This window comes from Sturnus vulgaris, chromosome 5 (genome assembly GCF_052056855.1).
Source record: "Sturnus vulgaris isolate bStuVul1 chromosome 5, bStuVul1.hap1, whole genome shotgun sequence".
NCBI classification, from domain to species: domain Eukaryota; kingdom Metazoa; phylum Chordata; class Aves; order Passeriformes; family Sturnidae; genus Sturnus; species Sturnus vulgaris.
The window spans coordinates 5,094,127-5,113,862 of NC_142247.1; the positions used below are offsets into that span (position 1 = coordinate 5,094,127).

A 19,736-nucleotide genomic window follows, 5' to 3' on the forward strand; every position below is an offset into this window, starting at 1 on the left:
GTGGTAGCAAGTATTATAGCCTGGGAGAGAATGGGACAGCATGGCTGGTCTCAATTCAGATGTCTGAGATTGAACTGCATAAGTATGTGCTAATTTATTTTGAAGTTTTTAATCAACATAAATCTACCATCAGCAGTGCTCATGTCATTTAGGTCTCCATTAAGTTGTGGACAGTAGCCAGGGCACTTTGTCATTTCAAACTGTAAAGATTTCGTAACCAAAGTGTCTAAGTCCATTAAACAATCTCTGTTCAAACCTTGAAGCATTTACTCGATTGAAACTCCTTCCCTGTTTGCAAAGTTGGGTAATATTTCGTTTCCACACTGCATACATTTCCAGTCTCAGCTGGACAAGGAAAAAATGCAGTTTTCATATCCAGCCCAATATTCATGTGAATCAGTGGGAGAAACTGCCCTTGGTTTCATCAGGATTACAATACTGAGACAGATAAGGAAGCTGCTCTTCCCACAGCTCGTCTTCTCTCCCAGTTCTTATCTTTCTCTAAGACCTTTACAGTTCCTACACTCCAAAGTAAGAGAAGGCTGAAGGAACCAAAGCCCAAATATTTCTTTGAAAAATATCACTTCTGCACTTCTTAACTCAGGCTCTGTTACTGGTGTGGGTTGTTAAGCAGCTTATTGACCAAATTACCTTGAACTTCACCAGTGCGCTGCAGCCCCACCTGCACAGCTCATTACCTTGGGACAAGATCATCCATTTCAAACAACTTCTTTAGAACCCAAATATAAATTATTATTTTAATCTTAGCTGCTGATTACAGCCTTGTCCACCTTTCTGAGCTTCAAAGCACTCTGGCAGTTTTAATGAAGGATGTTATGCCAGTTGACTCGTGGGTTTTATGTATGATGGATACCAGCAAGGGTTCCACAAAGAACAATGTTAATGAGTTACTGGGAGAGTAAAAGATTTCAGGACCAAGAAGAAATATATTTATTATTATGAGAGGAAAGTAAGGGAAAAATTGAAAAGTGAATTGAAAAATGAAGTGTGGGGAAAAGAAAGTCTACTTGACTCCCTTTTCTCTTTATAAGTGGACAGAAGAATCCTGCAAGAAACTGAACTGCAGGCAATAGATACCACCAGACTGGATCATATCCAGGATACTGAAGATAAGAATTGGGTTGTTGGATTACAGCATCAGTCCCACCACAGGAAAAGTCAGTCCTATCCTGCAAAGTCAGTAATGGGATCCAATCTTGCCCATATTGTTGTATGCCTCACTTTGCAGGTCCTAATCAGGCTATATGTGGACCAGTTTCTAGAATTCTTAGACTGGAGGAGGGTCAGAAAGAGGACTTATTTTTGGCTTATTTTGTCATATCCTTGCTATATCCTTGTCATACCCTTTCTGCTATTCCTAAGAGGCTGATCCTTTTAATCCCTTTTTTTTTTTAAACTCTGAGCATCACACGATCACAGAGAAATTAGCCACAGCAAATGATTTCTAATAATACATACATTTCCTTCTTTTAATTTTTAGTCAGTTTTTGGAAGTCATTAACTCAGGCAAGTCCAGAGAATCATCAGGCTGTGCCCAGAGAATGCCAACTTCTATGTAACACAGAAGAAAAAGAAAAGCATCAAGCTACCAAGAAGCACTGCTCCTTGAAAACAACCAACCATGTTTCAGAAACGTGTCATACTTACTGGACTTGACTTGTGCTCTCAGGGTACAGAGTGTGGCTCAAAGTGCAAGTTTTTCCAAGGGGTATGAATCCTATAGGAATCTTACTGAAGGCTGCCTGGACACATAAGGAGAGTAAATTAACATTTGCATGAAGCTTCCTGTGTGGAGATCACAGCTGTGCCTGGCATCACCCCTTTGGCACTGAGCAGCCAGGCACTTCCTCACACAATGACTCAGAACATGGCACCCAAATCTGTGAAGCCACCACTGCCAACTGGGTACAAAGGAGCTCTCTGTAATCATTAAGAGCATTGTTACATGCATTTTGGCAGCCACATCCCAACTAATGCATGGATTCTGTCAGCAATCTGCCATCTTTCTTAATACTGATAGTGGCATCACAGGCTCTGAATCTCATTTACCACTGCAAAGAGATTTTCTCACTTAAGGAAAGGAAATTAATTGATTCCTCTGCCATCCAAATCATGAAGCAGCAGAAGGTCTAATTTTTGGAAGTTACTGACCACATTATTTTTCTGTACTGCTGTTCAGCAGAAGGGCTTGTTGAAGGAGCAAGTTACTACGCTGTACTTCACTTAAACCTTGCTCCTTGAAGTGTGTCAGCAAACCAGTGTAAACTACCCCATATTCCAGTGCAGCATCCCCCTGCTGGGCAATGCTGCCCACAGCACCGGGGCACAGCCAATCCACAGGCACTGGGAATTCCTGAATCCTAGCACTCTCAAACACCCTGCTCTCATTTCCTTCAGCACAGTGTGCAGATGAGAGGCTGTTTGCAGCTCCTGCAGTCAAGCTCTGCTCCCCTGGCTGCTAGGAACAGGCTTCTGGAATACCTTGCAAAGGCTCTTATGCAGGCAACAGCAGTGTGACACCCCGAGGAAAAAGGGAAGCAGGGCACAGAGGGAGGGAGCTTGAGTGCAGATCTCTACTCCTAGGACAGAGTGACATGAAGGACAAGAACTCCTTGGCCAAAGACATAGTGGCAATACTACAATGCAGTATTCCACCCACAATTTTGCTGGATGCAGAATTTCCTACACTACTGCAAAACCATCCAAGCTACACCGAGATAAGAAGCCAAAAAAATAAAGAGAAACTGGCCAGTAAAACCTCTAAACTTTTCTTCCACTATCGTCAGATTGTAAAAGCCTTGGGATTCAACAATAATAATATTAGATTTAAAACAATGATGTCTCAGAATTGATATAAGCAGCCTTCCTTTAAAAATATTGACTTGGTTGCAGAGTCCTCCTTGTCACATTCAGCCAAAGCAAATGCCTAAATAGATACAATTCTAGCTGCCAAGGGTATCATCATAATCTTGTCTGGATCATTTAATTGAGTTTCTGCCAGCTCCTGCCAGAAGGTTTTGGGAACAATGATTCCCTCCTTTCTTCAATAACACTGTCCTCCCACTTTAAAAAGAAAAATCTCTCTCATTTTCATTCAGAGTGATCCACCTTGAGAGGTTAAAATTTGCTTAGTACAGCCATCTGCATAGGTAGGCATGCACTGCTTGAAGAAACAGCACAGCAATCCCAAAGCAGAACGAGTTGACCATAACTGAATTCAGTTTCAAGCATGTACAAATACAAGAAAAATATGTACTTTTGCCCAGTGTTTCTGCCAAACAAAGTGGCATGCACAGCTGGTCCATGGGTCTTTGAAAATTGAGCATTTGGCTTCTCCACAATCCCTGCTCTGATGCTGGAAACTTCCCAAAGCCATGGCTTGAGAGTCACTGCAGTCCCTCAGAAAAGGAACAAAGAACAACAGGCAGCATTGCAGGACAGTAGCCCAGCTGGACTGCTGCACAGCAAGCTGGCTCCAGAGCAGTAAGCAATGTATCTGCTGAAGGCAGCTGAGGCCAGGGGATCACACTGGATGCACAAGACACTCCAAAAAATAAACACAATTTTTAAAATGACACCTTCTCACCTCATCTGCTCTACGGAGAAGTCCAGTTATGACCTGAAAAACATAGGAAATGCTCAGCTCTAAGAATTTTATTTTTCAGTTACAGTAAAAAGGTATGAAATTCTTAACCACGTTTAGTCTTTGAGTAGATTTAAGGAGCAGCTACTCTTTCATGGAAGGTGCTACAGATGTTTACATAGGAAAGGAGGAATGTTCAGCCTGCAAACACGTTGGAAACAGCAGGTTTATGAGCGTGCCTGAGTACATGCTGGCACCACAACCAACGCTAGTGTGAATGTTTTAACACTGAATGATGCTCTGAATAATGCAAAACCAGCACTGGTCAATGCAATTAACAAAAGGTCAGAATGAACTTGCACGTGTATTCTGATCACTTTCTCTTAAGGTCATTGCATTCATTTAGCCATTGTCTTATGAAATCAGTAGTTAAGAAACCAGGAGCTGCTTGAATAAAATACAGTCTTGAAAAAGAGAGTATCCCCCAGTTCTGCTCCTGTCATTAATCATCTTGACAATAGGCATTAATTAAATACCTTCTATGCTTTGTTATCATTCCCACATAATTTGTACATTATCTGATTCCCACTTAGCAAAATATGCATTCCTCTTGGGGAGTTTATAGAAAGGAAGGAACTTTGAACATCAAACCATTACAACTATATTACACAGAAAGCAAAAGTTAGAACCATGTCCCTCCAAAGAGTTTGCTCATTCTAGAATAAAGTTCTGGAGGGCAGTTATGTCACAAACTCTTTCTGCCCCCATTCCCATCTCCTCTTTAAGACTAACACCAACAAGCAGAGTGTCCCCAGAATATTATAACATTAACTGAAAACACAGATACTAAACTAGACAGATCTCTAGGAACACTTGTTATGATGCTGCTACATTGCACAGACTCAATCTTCTTGCCCTCAGCCCAACTATGATTCTCAACAAACCAAGCTCCTGCAGTACCTCTTGGACTGTGCCATCTCCTCCTGCAATAATGATCAGATCCGTGCTTTCCATTAATTCCAGAAGCTTTTTTGCTTGTCCCTCATAATCAGTCTGAAGAAACAGAGATCTAAACATGAGGACTCAAATGATTATTTTTAGTATATCTCTTTTATAGAAAAAAAATATCTATCCATCTGGTTAATAGTTATTTTTATATAGGCACACAGTACTGTATATTACTTATAGTCAGAGGGTTTTTTTCAACTTATAAAACCAGTTTGACACATAATATAATACGTGCAAGCAAACACACACACAGAGGTTAAATGAAGTATCAGAACAAATCTCACTCAATAGATCTAGAACACCATAGCAATCATCTTATTTCCAGGTAATATTATATTGAAACAAATCCAGAAGCCAGCCACTTGCAGAAAAACTCCCACTGTCTTTAACAGCCAAAGTGCTCAAGTGCATCTCCTGAAACACAGCATCAACTACACAAAAGGCCACTGCCTGACAGCCACTGACAATGGATTTAGCAGTAAAGAGTACTGACTTTTTAAACCATCAACACTGTTTTCTACAAAATTAGAGTCTTTTACAGAGTCATCTCAACCTCACTTCTTTGCTCAGCCCTGTTTTGTCGACTTGTCAGGTCTGATGCTACCAAGCATCAGTTTTAAGTCTTGCAAAATAATTTCTTCTCTTAGGGTGGGATTAGGTGTTTTTAATGATCAGAGAAAGAGATTAATAATACAGCATTTTAATACTAAACCTTGTGGAAAAGATTCCAAGACAGAGAGACGGATATCAGAGTACTCTGCTGTTAGGACACACTGACTATTGAGTAATCCACATATCACAGCCTCAAAAACTGCAGAAAGATCAGAGTCCCTTCAGTATTTCCTTGTTCTTCTCTTTCCAAAGAAAACTTGTTTATTAATTCACACCACTTAGAGCTCAGTGCTCTGCTTTCGGGGTGGGAACGTTTAATTATTTGGAGAGACACAGAAATAATTTCAGTGTAAAGATAGAAAGTTATTTTTAATTAATCTGAACAGTTCAACTGCATGTCAAAATTCCTCACTTTTCAATTCTTCAAGTTCAGGCAGAAATGACAAATTCAACAGCAATGGGCACGCACCACTAGCCAGCACTCAAATATTTAGAGAGCTTTCTCTCAAAGATGAATTATAGAAGGGCTGCTTTAGACAGACAAACAAGCATATGTACTGCTTTAGCTGAAAATTAAAATCTCACTACACTGTTTGAAAACTAACTGTGAATTAAAAAGATTAGGTATCAGCTAATATCTCAGTATTTATTTCCTCCTATAAGATGTCTACAGGACAACTGAGAATTTCAAATGCATCCAGATTTGAATTTCAATTCCTCAAGAGGGTAAAGAAGAGCAGTCAATCTTTTTATATTAGCAAAACCTATCAGTTCTTACCTTAACCACAGTTACATCCAAGCCAGATAAGTGCAAAATTGGTGCAGCATTCTTTTCAAAAAGGTTCCCAGCTTTGCTAGAAATAACAGAGTAAAAACTGTTTAATGAGTATTGTGGCTGAAAAAAAAACATTAAAAATGAAAGTAACAAATGTATAGCAAGAAGAAATCTACTTAAAACCAAGCATTCAATCTCCACAATCAGTCACTCAACCTGACAGTCAGGAAAGATGAGATTTCATGTGGTTCCAATGTGTTACATTTCTAGTCTCATATCTCATATGTCAGGGTTTTGTAGCAGTTTTAATAAATGCACAAGATGCTATCTAACTTTTGCCAAAAATAATTTCAAAAAACCATTAAAACGAGTTAAGATCTCCAGAAAGAAATTTTTTAGAAAATGAATGACTTACAAAGCACCAGCCTTTAGGACCACAAAGAAGGCCCATGTAGGTTTTAAGAAATATCTTTTTAAATCCCAATTATTTATTACCACGTATTATTAACAAAACTCTATCTGACCTTTTCTGTTATAGGACTGATAATTTTATGCTTGTCACTGCATAATAAAATATAATAAAATATCACTAAGTAGAAACACGAAACTTGATTAATACTATGCATTTTCCACACTCACAAAAGCACATGAGTCCAAGCACGTCCATGTCAGCTATAATATTCCCCTCACATTGGTAGTAACAACTCTCTGCCCCTCCACAAAATGCTACTATTCCAAAGCTGATCAGCAGAAACAGACACACATCACATCCAAAATTACAGTTTTTCTGCTAATGAGCATGTAAAAATAGCAGACCTCTTCCAGGAGTCTTGCTCCGAGCCCATATTTAGCCTCTCAGTTTGTGGGCACATCCCTTTCAAGGGCAGGTTCCCACAGAAGTAAGATCACTTCTTGCCAACTTCAAGTCTTGAAGCAATCAAGGTCATCCCTTATTTCTACATTTTGAGGATGGAAATACATCACATGCAAAAGTTTGGAAGGAATACAAAGGAATTTTACATACGAAGGAATGACAAAGGCCAAAACACAGGATTTAAAAAAAAAATATATATATATATGTTTAGAAATCATTCTTCCACCTCAAGTAACTAATTCTATTTCTCATCCCAATATTTTTTGTGAAATAAAGTTTGGCATAGTTACATAGCACCAGCTTGGCATCAGAGGGAGGCAAAAATGAGCTCAAAAATCTGGCTGGCTTTTACAGTGGATAGCAGAGCAAAAATGCAGACAGAGTGCCTGAAATGAGAGTGCTGGGAAGGGGGAATTTTACCCTTTGCAAGCTGCTGGGTTGAGGAACACTGTTGCCTTCTTCAATGGCATAGTGGCAGGGATCAGCTGGTTGCCAAAAGCCTAAGAAAGAGAAAAAGAGCAGGGCTCAGTTTATCTTTTAAGTACACTGCTAAAACAGTTCAAAATAATGCATCTCTGCAAATGTCAATGGGCTTTCAAGCCTCATGACATTCAAATGACTGCCATCTTCAGCCATTGTACAGGTCTCTCATTCAAAGACCTGTACTCTTAGCAGCAGCTCACATCCCTGTCATAAGTACTCTTTAGCTCATTTTTACAATTCCACCACCATTTCGTTTTTGTCAACCTCTGGTTTTCTGCAATGGGCAGAGATCCAGGGAGCTCTCCTTGACTCCAAGGTTACTAGATTTTCTTTTCTTATGTAATTCTCATACACCTGCCTGCCACCTTCTTTCTGCATCCTTTCCAACTTCTGAACTTTAATTCCTCTAGCTCTTCTACTCATTTTAGTATTTTCTATGCTTCAGTTTTTGAAGACAGGAAAGATAATTACAAGAGAATCTGCCTTGACCTATAAGCAAGCCCACTGTTTCTTACACTTTTTTTAAAGCTAATCTCTCTCTATAAAAATCACTCAATTCCTCTTCAACTTTTAATCCAATTCTGAAGAGGTGTCTCAATTTTCACATCTTTGAGAGTTCCTCTACAAAGCCTCTTGCACTTTGTACCCATTTCCAAAGTTGTTCAGCACAGGCAAGAAAATGCAAAACTTCCACACATGTTACATCCTGCTCTGTAAGTCTCTAGAAGGTCACTTAAAGGCATCCTCACCAACACACCAAATCAAAAAAGGGTTTCAACACAAGGAATACAAAGTATTCAGCAATACCACCCAGAAGCTCCAGAAAGAGCAGGAACCAAAGACTACTGTGCTGAACGTGGCTCAATCAACTGTCCCTTTTTTTTCTCCTTTACCTTGAAAGCTAATCCCCTAGCAGGAATTTTTATATTGAAGGAGGTGATACTGTACACAAAGAACAGTACATTTTACTGGTTGTTAGCTGTTCAAACTTCTTATTAATTCCACTTGCAAATTTGGTCACGAAAACTCAATTTAAAGAAGGGGTACAGCTGGCTGTGCTGCTTAAAACATCTGAATTTCTTCTTCAGGAAAGAAAAAGGATGAGAGAAGTTGCTGAGAGTCAAGAAATCTTCAAAGAAAATGAAACAAATGAATAGGTCTTAAACTCAAAGACCAGTTGGAAAACAGACCAACTTATTACATTGCAATTGTTGGGTGGGAATTGGGGAATAGGGGACCTCTAGCATGTTACAGCTATTAGAAACAACTAATTATTTGCTTGGGGGGCACAATGTGATGTATTTGCACACTCCAAACAATCTAACAAGGCTCTAAACAACCCAACAAGGCTCATAAAGATTTTATTAGTAATGACATAATTGCTTCTTTATGTAATATACTTAGACATTTATGTTACATACAGGGGCATTTCTAAAGCAAATGCTGATTTGTAAGACAGGAAATAAATAATAATGCAATATTCTAGAAGTCTTTCAGAGCAGAACATAAGTAAAGACAATTAATGGTCATATAATAAAAATGGTTATTAAATATATATATGAAGGTATAATTTAGGTAAGTCAATGCCTTTTTTGCTTTCTTGTCAAATGCCCACTTCCAGGTATTGTATTTCTGGACTTCTAAAATGACAGCCACTATTCTACTATGAAACTATGAAAAATCCTTTACACAAAGCTTTTATAGTGCTTCATGAATACCAGCAAAGAAACTACATTCTTTTACAGAAAACTATCCTTGAGTGAATTGTTTGCCAGCTAAATAGCACCTCTTTAACATGAGCTCAGCAAGAACAAGGTCAATCAGCAAGACTGATTTGCCAAGGAAGTCTAAGTCAGTCAACACTGACTTATTCCAGAGACAGAGTAAAAATGTTACAATATGATTAATGGGTTCTTTATTATAGAATCTTTCCATAGTCATTTGCCACACCAAGGCTGCCATCATAAACTGGTATTTAAATTCAGATACACGTGGTGGAACCCTAGCAGGACATACTGCTGTTGTGGATACTTTCTCAGCAAGGCAGCTCCCTCATCAATCTGATAATGTAACAGGCTTAAAATCTAAAAATCCAATGTAAAAATGGTAAGAACTTCATACACACTTCATTCAGACAAAACTTTCTTTGGTGAGTTTGCCTCTATTTTTTTCCAGTACTTATATACAGCATTATAAAGCACGTAGCATTTTTCAAACTATTTTAGATTGTTGTTATTCTGAAGAACATACCAGACACTTAATGCCTTAATGCAGTACTTTTGTGTGTTTTCAAGCACTATTTGGCACTGACACATCAGTGAGAATGGAAATTGCAGCAAGAATTGATTACTAGGCTTTCTGGTTCATTCTTTTCTAATGCAGGAGTCTTCTGCAGGACATTTTCCCAGGCTTTAACCACTAAAATTGCAGGAAGCTCTACTGACAGTGCTTTTGTATTTTCATTTTTAAGAATAAGCCATAATAGAACAGAACTTGTGACTTAATAACTGGATTTAAGAAATGGGAAATTCAGGATTTCCACAATTGAACTATCTGTTGGTACCAGTCCTTTCCTTAGCACTTACACCTTTTTGGCAATACACACAAACCACTTCATCGGTGCCTTTTAAAAAAACTGGTTTAATTTGGTCAGCATGCTCCAAATTCTGAGGTATTAACAGTTATTTTTTTGTGATATAAAGAACTTCTATCACATTGTTATTATGCAGTAAAACTGAATATTGAAAACATAAGACTCTGAAATTACAAGTATGGTTTATGAAAGCAGTATTTTCAGAGAAAGATTTTCCTTGTTTTTTCATGAGCAATGAGTTCCCTCACACCTGTTCTGGCATGAAGATCCATTGCACAAGACAAGTTGCTGTGAAAATCTTTCAACAGCAGACAGGCTAAAATTGGGATAATTCAGGTGCACAACATATCTCTACTGAGAAAAATAATTTTCACCATTCTACTCAGGCCCCAGTACGTAGCAATGATGGGAGTAGTGTTACACCCAGCAAAACATCAAAGATCTGTCATGAGAGAAGCAGGTTTAGAATAAACTTTATTTGTGGGAAGTAAAAGCTCTTAAAATCCTATAGAAGGGATCTCATCCATGGACAGCAGCACTTACACCTCCAGAAGACTGCTTATTAAGGACAAGATTTCTTTGTGGGAATATTGCAGTATGGGAGTTTGTTGAGTGCTGTTTGCCCATGCAGGCCCTGAGAGAGTAACTCTCCCCCTCTGAAGAGTGGCCCTCTTGTCACTGATCAGCATCAGGCTGTCCCCATTAAGATCCCAGTACATGGGTCCCCAAAAGAGCTGGCTCAGGCACTCGTCACAGCTGGCATCCCTGATAAAGTCACTCAGGGTCAAACAGACAAGGGCAAGGTCTCTGCAGCTGAGCACTGACTCGAAGTGGTTTGTGCTGCTTCTGCCCAGACTACACTCCTCCTGGAAGGGCTGGGATTTCACTCTTATCAACAAATCATCTTCCTGCAAGGAGTTTACAGGCACAGAGCAATTGCATGTGCAGCAAGGGAGGTCTGGGTGGCTCCAGAAGGGACTAAGATCACCCTGAGGACAACGTTTCACTCCCCGGCAGCAGTGCCAGGACACTCAAGGGACAGTACCCCCATCCATCCCTGGGCACTGAGGGAAAAAACACAGATGGCATCATTGCAAGGCTTGTCACGTAGGAAAGGCCCTCTGGGAAAATCTCAGGAGACCTGCACAACCAAGATAAGAGGGAGATTTTAATCTAATTTAATTACTTTAAACAGTATTACCTGGGCTTCTTGGCATGCAGCTCTTCGTACCAGGTTATCACTATCAGGTAAGACAGAAAAGAGAGGGGACATTATGTTGTGTAAGTTTAAAACAATTTTCTCATTTAAAAAATGTAGGTACATTTTACACATAGTTTGACAACACTGAAACAGAAAAAAAACCCAAAACATTTTAAGGACAAAACACTCCCATTTATGCACACATGTGTATTTTTTTTCTGCATTTGCACATAAACATTCTTTCTACAGAAAAGAAAAGCAGAAAACAACGGATACCAAGTGTGCTGAGATTACATAAGCTCTGGCACACTGTGTAACTGTGATTTATTTGTTAAATTGCTACATAACTGTACTCCAGAGCTCAGGTGTGGGTTTTTCCAATGCTCTCGATGCCTGGTGTTTACACTGAAGGTACTTACCATTGTGGCAGAGTAGAAGGGTTCTAGAGAGGACTTAAGTCTTTGTGCATTACAAGTGTGATCTCCCCTCTCCACCAGTTTGCAAGCCAAACACACATTAATGCAGCACCTCCCACCCACCTAGGTGTGAGCACTGCCCAAAGCAGTAACTCAGAGAGGTGAAAAACACTCATCTCCTTAAGTGAAGTGTAAAAACAAAAGAGAGATCATCAGTGTTAGATATGTCACAGACAGTCTTTTCAGAAATACATTCCTGACTGTCACTGGCAAGCAGGGTATACAGACAGCAAGCACTGGAGGCACAGCTACTGAGTGAGGAATGAAAGTCTGTTCTTGCCCCAGCTCCAAAAATGCCCTATTTTCTCTTGCAGACAAAATGGCAAATAGTTCTGCTGTGCCCAGAGTCTTGCCTGTCCTTTAGGTACCAACACTTTCCATCCTTCAGCTTGTCCTTGCCAATACCTGGCAAGACCATCTATTTTTGTCTCCAAATATCACGTACAAAAAAAACCACTTAGAGTCAGCATACCAAAATTATGAACACTATACCAAGCAAAAGGATTAAAGGCCAACCAGACAAAAACAGGTGATTGGGACAACAGCACATGTCTGCCCCAAAGTGTGGCTCATCAGGCCAAACCCTGCCATGGAAATGGCAGAAGAGAAGGCAAGGCAAGGGCACACCCAAGTGCCATCGATCTGATTCCACTGGTTTACAGTATTTATCTGTCACTGGAACTATGTAAACTGCTCTTTTTGGCATCACCAAGAAATGCTGCAATGTCATAAAACGAGAAGTAAGGTGACTTCAGGTGAGATATAAAATTGGGTTCTGAGAAAATAACTACAGCATAAAAGCCACAGATTTATTCCTGGTAATAATGAAAAGACAAAGCAAGAGTTCAAGCATGGAAAAAGAAAATATGTGAATAATATCTCATCAGGATAACAAGTAACTGGAATGTCTGCAAAAAAATTCCTCAGAGGCATGCTGTCATATTTGCTCCTTAAAACCAAACGAGTAGATAATTTGTATAAAGCACCTGCAATACCACTTAGAGGAGTGACAGCCTTGGTTTGATTGCAGTAATATGATGGAAATGCACCAGTTAAAATAACTCTGCAAAGACTGGTGTTCCAAGCTGTGCAACAGCAGTGTCACAGCTCATTCCAGCTCAATCAAGACTCAATAAAGTTGAAATATTATGGGATATCAAGGAGCCCCCATTATCAAATGATGGCTGCACAGTTGACATCTTTGAAAATTGCTGTCCTAACCTTCTGAACAAATCCCAGCCAAACCCACATTATCTGTTTACTTCACATTGATGCTATTTTGTTCAGAAGTCAAGCTCTGTCACACTGTTGGCCAGTCTGTTTTCCTGGTGTCCCCAGCTTTATATCAGTGTTAATTGCCTTTAAAATGAAGTCCAGCAACACTTTCCAAATGCAAGCAGGAGATACTGTGCTCTCTTTCTCAACCTCAAAGATCCTTAAAACTGTCAAGGATTCACCTCAATGAGTCCTACCCATAAAAATTAAGCTTGACAGTTTAGATGTCAACATTTATGCTGATTTTCTCCTGCACTGAAGCACTTAAAGAGACAGAAGAAGCTTACTTCAACACTTACCGTGTTGGTGTCAAAGGAAAAGTTTAGATTCTGAGACCAGATGAATCATTTACCATCCAGCAATTTCCAGGTGATTTGTCTCACTTCTCCAGCAGCACAGCACCCAGAATCCCATGCCATGCCAGCCATACTCATAGGATTTCCACTTAATTCAACTGCGACATTTCAAAGTCATCTGAGTTTGTCAAGGATGTCCCAAGTTTAGTTTAAAGATGCCAGGTAACAGGAATTTTTTTTATTTCCTTAAAATATTATGTCATGACTTAACTACCTTCAAACTCCAGAAAAAACAGCACAAGTTGTACTCACAGGGGTGCATCTGTAAGAACAGCAGTCCTCCTCCTGCATCACAGCTGCTGCATTTACACACCTCACATGGCTCACCTAAAGTACCCCAAGAGGGTCTCCAAGTCCTCTGCAGGTCACAAGAATCAATAAATAGAGCTAGAAAACTGTGAAAACCAGCTAAAAGGTAACTTCTTAAAGCCTTCTGCCTCGGCATGTATTCATTCTCAAAATAGGAGCGCTTACCAGCTCCCAGAGAAGATGAGACTTTAATAATAAACATAAGATATTGTTGATTTTTTGGTACTTTATTGTCTACTACTAGGTAATAACAAAACCTTTTCAACAATGCTCAAACATGAGCAGGTGGAGGCTGAGGGAAATTGCTCCACTGCCTTAAAGAATACACAGAGATTTCTTCTGACTTGCACCATACCCAGAGCAAACTAAAAATCAATTTTTACTTTATGTTTCCCCTAAGGCCTTATCTACACAATTTGGCCTTAAAGCCAAACAGACAAGCAGTGTTGCATCTGCTGGCCAACTCAGGGCTGTCTTCCTGCTGTGAGAATTAAGCATCACACAGCTTACAGCTGGGCCAACTTGCTTAAGCAGTGAAAAATTGGGAAACGGAGAGGAACAAACAGTGGCAGCAGGGTATGGAAGAAAGAAGCTGTCCTAGGCTGAACCCACAGCCAGAACATTCCCTGCAAAGCCTCAAGGCCAGCAGCCACAGCAGCACAGATCTGTGGAGAACAGAGCAGGCTCACACCAAAGGATGGAAGCAGCACAGAAAGGACACAAGAGTGACTGTGCAGAGCTCCCCATGCCCCAGCTGTGCCAGGCTGTCAGCACACAATGCTCTGAGAACACAACATCTGTGTGCCTCACCTGATTTCTCTGCAGCACCCCTAGTGCAGGACAGCTCCTGTCCTGAACCTTCTCAGCTGGAATAGGACATTAACACTCTTACACAAAAGCATAAGATGCACACAGTTTAGTATGGATGCTCCTCAAGCTGAGACTCAGTCCTGTGCCCAAGTGCCAGTACAAGCCAGGGTGGAAAGCAAAGTTCCCATGATGAACAGTCACCCAGGGCAGCAAAGAATGCAACAAGCAGAAGACAACAAAGTTGAACTGAAGCTGTTTGAGGCTCTGAGCTGCAGCAAGGGTCTGCCTTAAATCCAACCAAAGCAACTCCCCTAAAAGTGATCACACTACAAATGTAAAAAGAAATTCAGGATCTCATTCCAAAATGAATTATCAGGATTAAATCTGAGACTATTAAATAGACTCAAATATGAAGAAGCCTAAAGTTCAGTGTCTGCACACCAAAACACAGAGTTTTGTGAGGAGAAACTTGACCAAAGCTGTGCACACGGGATCAGTCCTCAGGAGCTGTATCAGAACTCCTGAAAAAGATTTTATCTTAGCAGAGAGCTTTTTTTGGCTGCTTCTAATACAGCAAAAGCACAGAATCCTCTTTACTGTATATTAGAATTTACTTCCATCTTGGCCTTGGAAGGGCATTAAAGACAAATCTTAGGTTTCATCAGCTTTACCTAAGACTCAGAATTTATACTCTGTTTTTCGACAAAGTTATGATGAAAAAAAGTCAGCTACTCAGGAAGTATATGCAGAAAGGTGACAAAGTGAGTTATCAGCTGGCAAACACACAGAGACTAATATTCAAATTGTAGATAACAGCACCACTCAGGATTACTGGCAGGCAGTCAAAGACTCAGGTGCTTTGCCAGCATTTTTTACTGAGAATGTCAATACTTTAACATATAGAGAGTAAAACTAAGTATGTGATGAGTCCACTGCCTCAGCAGAATATCCAGGGTCTCCATCCTGACATGGTGATAATCATTTATGCAGTGACATCACCCTGACAGTCTGGTCAAATCTGACAATCAGTTCAGCTGGTGTCCATCACGCTGGAGATTCCATTTCTGCTGATATGACAGAGCTGGTAACTCACTGCACCCCTTGGGATACAAAGAACAGCTGCAGCTCAATTCAGGAAAGGTGACCCAGGACATCAAGTTGAGAGGGGACTCCCAACTTGGTGAAAATTTTACAACAATCATATGGTAAAGAACAATCTTTATTTGCAATCAAGCTCCCCTGTGTATGTTAAGCAGAAGTATGCTGCTGTGTATGAGCACACATCTGACAATCTGCACACCCTGCAAGCTTTGATGGAGGATATTAAATTGTCTCTTGCACCTATAGCATAATATAATATAGATTAAAATGAGCCTAATGTATAAATTCATGCAATCCAGAGAAATTAAAGACAACCTCACATGTAGCAACACTGAGTTATCCTCCTGCTTCTCAGATAGCACAAGACTATTTGCTATCCTAAATGCAAGACAATGGATTTTTAAACCATATTCTTTTATGAGAATAAAAAGAATTTTAAGATACATTATGGTTTTGCAAGGATGGCAATGGGGTTCTAGTTAACAGTAGCTCAACCAGACATAACTCCAATCATTTGACACATGAAAAACCTTTGCCACCTCCTGGCTGACACCCCTGTTGAAGAGGTACCTTCTGTACTGACATACTTAAAAGGGCTGAACAACACATGGGGGAAAGGGAGAAAGCACAAGGTTTCCTCCTTTTATTCTTGCTGCTCATCCAAAACTCCTTCCTTTCAAATCAGTCAGTATTTGAATGAACACCTCCCAAACTGAAAGGCTAATACACTGGTCCAGAAACTAAATGCTGAAGGGAGAAAGTAGCAGGACTAAGCAGCCCCTCAACCTTTATAGTTCTTGCCATCCACAACCTTTAGACCAACTCAGTGATGATCCATCACACCCCAGTGCCCCTCTCTTCCCTTTATACCCTCGGGAGCACAAGGGCATCCACACCAGGCTCCCCAGCACAGTCTTCAGGGTGTGCAAGGGGGACTCCCACATCCCTTTCCAGGCAAGGAAGAGGCACTGGGAACACGCCTGGAAAAGGTAACATTCTTCTTTTCCACATAGCATCCTCCAAAGTCTTAAGGAAGTACTTCAGAGCTCTTCTGTCCCGGAGCTTGTAGAGGCTGACTACAGAAGAGCTGCCACTTGTCTTCAGGACAGATTGTTATTTACAATAGCTTCACTTAATGCAGGCATCATGGCTGCTGCATCCAAAAGAAGAAAGAACCTTGAGGAGTCAAAAAAGCAAATCACCTTCTCCTTGCAAGAGAAATATTTTAGAAAACCCACAAGGACGGAAAGAGGGATGCAGGATGGCAAACAAAAATTTTCTTTGGCTGCAAATAAATGGCCAACATCTCAGCTACTTCCAAGAAGTCAGAGGCTAATCTGAACCAACGCTGTGCTAAAGCAAGGCCCTTCATCAGGAACTTGTGATGCCAGAACCAAAGCACAAGACCTCACCAAAACACCTTTAAATGTGTTCTCAAAGGGCAAATATCAGCCTAGTCAGGCATGGCTCATGCATAGCAACTGAGCCTCTGATGTGGATAACAACAAGCCTCAGGGCCAACACAGCCCCTCTACAGATCCTTCACTAGCCTCTCCCAGCCTTGCCTGTGGCCACCTATCTGTGCATGGGGCAAAAGGCCCCTCTCTGCTCCCCAGCACAACTGGGACACAGACAAAGACACTGGGAAGAGGGAATGTACAAAAACACACCAAAAGCCATCCCCACAAACTGCAGAGAGGGATCCTGGCCTGTTCTCTGCTGCCCACCTGCCACAAGGTCCTCGCTGTTCCCAGAGCATCAGAAGCAGTAGCTATGGCCACATCAAAGTCTCACTGAGCTGTGTGTCATCACAGGATTTCCTACCTTGCATTTCCAGTGTCTCCTAAGCACATGCTGTATTTTCCTTTACAGATAATCAGGAGATTGGAGAATGGGATATGTAATTTTTTTTCTGCCCCCAGTATATTACCTGGGTTAAAGCACCATGCCTTGGGGCAAACAACCCCCACATACTGAAATTTAGATAACAACGATTCCCTTTTTGGTTGTTTGCCTTTCACATTTTCCTCTTTATTCCTCACCACATCACCTGTGGCATGCTCCATGTTCTCTGTGATCCAAACACAATTTCACTGCTACCACACAAGAAGTGAATGTACATCTGCAACCAACAGCACAGGGGCACATGAACTCCCAGGCACAACTGACACAGGGGACACAGAGGGGACACTGAGTCTCAGTGCTTCACGTAAGAAGCAAGCAACTAAAGCAGATGTACCGTGCAAAACAAAGGCTGATTTAATGCCAAAGTCCCTAGGCAAAAGGATGTGAAGAAAAAGAGTATAAAAACAACATGAAGAGATTTATTTTCTTAACTCTTCCACCGAGGCTTTGACAGCATTGCAATGTAAGCAGAAAAGAGCACTGTTAAAAACCTGCCTAAACAATTAAAAATCATTAAGACAGTGGCAATAAAGAGAAAAAAAAATAACAGTTTAAATAAAATAATTTGGCTACATCTTATTTTCAGTCAAATGCATCAAACATAATCTTGAAGGACTAGGATTAGAATATAAACCCAGCTTTTTAAAAACCACGAATGAGGATTTCACTTAGTGTAAGGGACATTTACAGGTAAGCAGTGGGAATGACACCACTAGCTATAACTTATGGGAGGAGCAGCTCCTTCCAAGCTGGGTGGGCGACAGCAGCAAAGACCACACCAGGGAGGGACAGCACAAGGCTGCAGGTGCCAGGCCTCAAGGGAGAGACAAGGACTTCTGCTACAACAGAAAGGAGATGGGAAAACCCATAGGGAAAACCCACCACGTTGGGATGGGGCCACGCTCAGCATATCCTGCACGCCTGGTTCCAGTCATCCTCATAATTCGGGCTAAAAGCAAGCGAGCCGAAGGCGTGCGTATGGCTCATGACATTCTTTTTTACGTTAGAAGAGAGAAAACCTTCTCCTCTCCAAGAGGCCCCGACACTGCTCATGCCAGCCAGACACCCTCTCTGTTTAAACCTCCCGCCAGAACCCGCCCCAGTCTTACAACGCGGCCGAGGTGGGAAGGGAGAAGAAGGCGCTGAGCTCCCCACGGCCACAGCTGCAGAGCAGGAGGGAAGAGAAGGCAGAACCCATCCCCCGTGCCTGCCGGGGCCCTCCGAGAGCCCACCCCCATTTTCGGCGCTCCCCCTCCCTCCATCTCTCCCTCCATCTCTCCCTCCCGCCTCGTCCCCGCCCGGCCGGCATTACCAGTGCCTCTCATAGAGCCAGTGGCCGCCCCAGCCCAGCAGGCAGGCTCCGAACGTGGATTTCTTCCAGTGGTTCCTGAGGGCCGCCAGCACTTTCGCCATGGCGCCCCGCGCGCCGGCCGCCCCCCCCCAGCCCCGGGGCCGCTGCTGTGCCCCGCCCGGCCCGGCCCGGCTGGAAACGGCGCCCGGGCCCCGGAGTTCCGGAACACACCCCGCCCCAGCGCACGGAAACACGCAGACAAAAACACACAAAACCCCACAAAAACAAACAAACAAACAAACAAAAAAACCTCCGAGAATCCCAAGGAAAAGAGTTTTCACTCTTCCCAGAGTCCCGGCGCTCGCTGCCTTGCTCCAGCTCTCCAGATGACCGATGGCCATGGGCTCTGACGCTGCCGGGAGCATGAGGAGATGGAGATGAGATGAGATGAGATGAGATGAGATGAGATGAGATGAGATGAGATGAGATGAGATGAGATGAGATGATGGAGATGGACATGAGAGGAAGATGAGATGGAGATGGAGATGGTGGAGATGGAGATGAGAGGGAGATGAGAGGGAAATGAGATGGAGATGGACATGGACATGAGAGGGAGATGAGATGGAGATGATGGAGATGGAGATGGCGATGGCGATGATGGAGATGATGGAGATGGAGATGATGCAGATGGAGATGATGGAGATGGAGACGGAGATGAGAGGGAGATGATGGAGATGGAGAAGAAATGAAGATGAGATGGAGATAGACATGGAGATGGAGTGTAGAGGAGGACAGAAGTGAACAGGTCTTCATTCCGCTTCAATAAAAATATCCATGGTGTTGCCCCCACCCACACAAAAAACCCAAACCCCATAAATACCCTTAAGAAAACCCCAGACCTGCCAAAACCACCAAACCCAAAACAAACAAACAAAACACCACAAAAACAAACCCAAAGAAAATCAAAAAGCAACTCAGAAGTAAAACAAAATCACAAACAAACAACAAACCGAAAATATTCCAGAACATGCAGTTAGTGAAATCTTTGAAGGGAATGGGCAAA

The 19,736-nt window shown here is 41.6% G+C and overlaps 1 protein-coding gene across 2 annotated transcripts in view; it reads right to left on the reverse strand.

Annotated features, from left to right (window-relative positions):
- AGK (acylglycerol kinase) overlaps window positions 1-19,207 on the reverse strand; it is a 35,222-nt gene extending 16,015 nt beyond the window's left edge. The window contains exons 1-7 of one of the 2 annotated variants that reach the window (XM_088164669.1): window positions 18,984-19,207; window positions 11,151-11,190; window positions 7,294-7,373; window positions 6,003-6,078; window positions 4,565-4,657; window positions 3,608-3,640; window positions 1,669-1,763 (exon numbers count right to left, since the gene is read on the reverse strand). In XM_088164669.1, the coding sequence (XP_088020795.1) occupies window positions 1,669-1,763; window positions 3,608-3,640; window positions 4,565-4,657; window positions 6,003-6,078; window positions 7,294-7,373; window positions 11,151-11,190; window positions 18,984-19,192 (626 nt within the window). In that variant the 5' untranslated portion in view covers window positions 19,193-19,207. Of the gene's footprint in view, window positions 1-1,668; window positions 1,764-3,607; window positions 3,641-4,564; window positions 4,658-6,002; window positions 6,079-7,293; window positions 7,374-11,150; window positions 11,191-18,694; window positions 18,843-18,983 lie in introns of those variants that run through there. The other variant, XM_014869910.2, reaches the window with a different exon arrangement.
- Window positions 19,208-19,736: the final 529 nt, after the last annotated feature.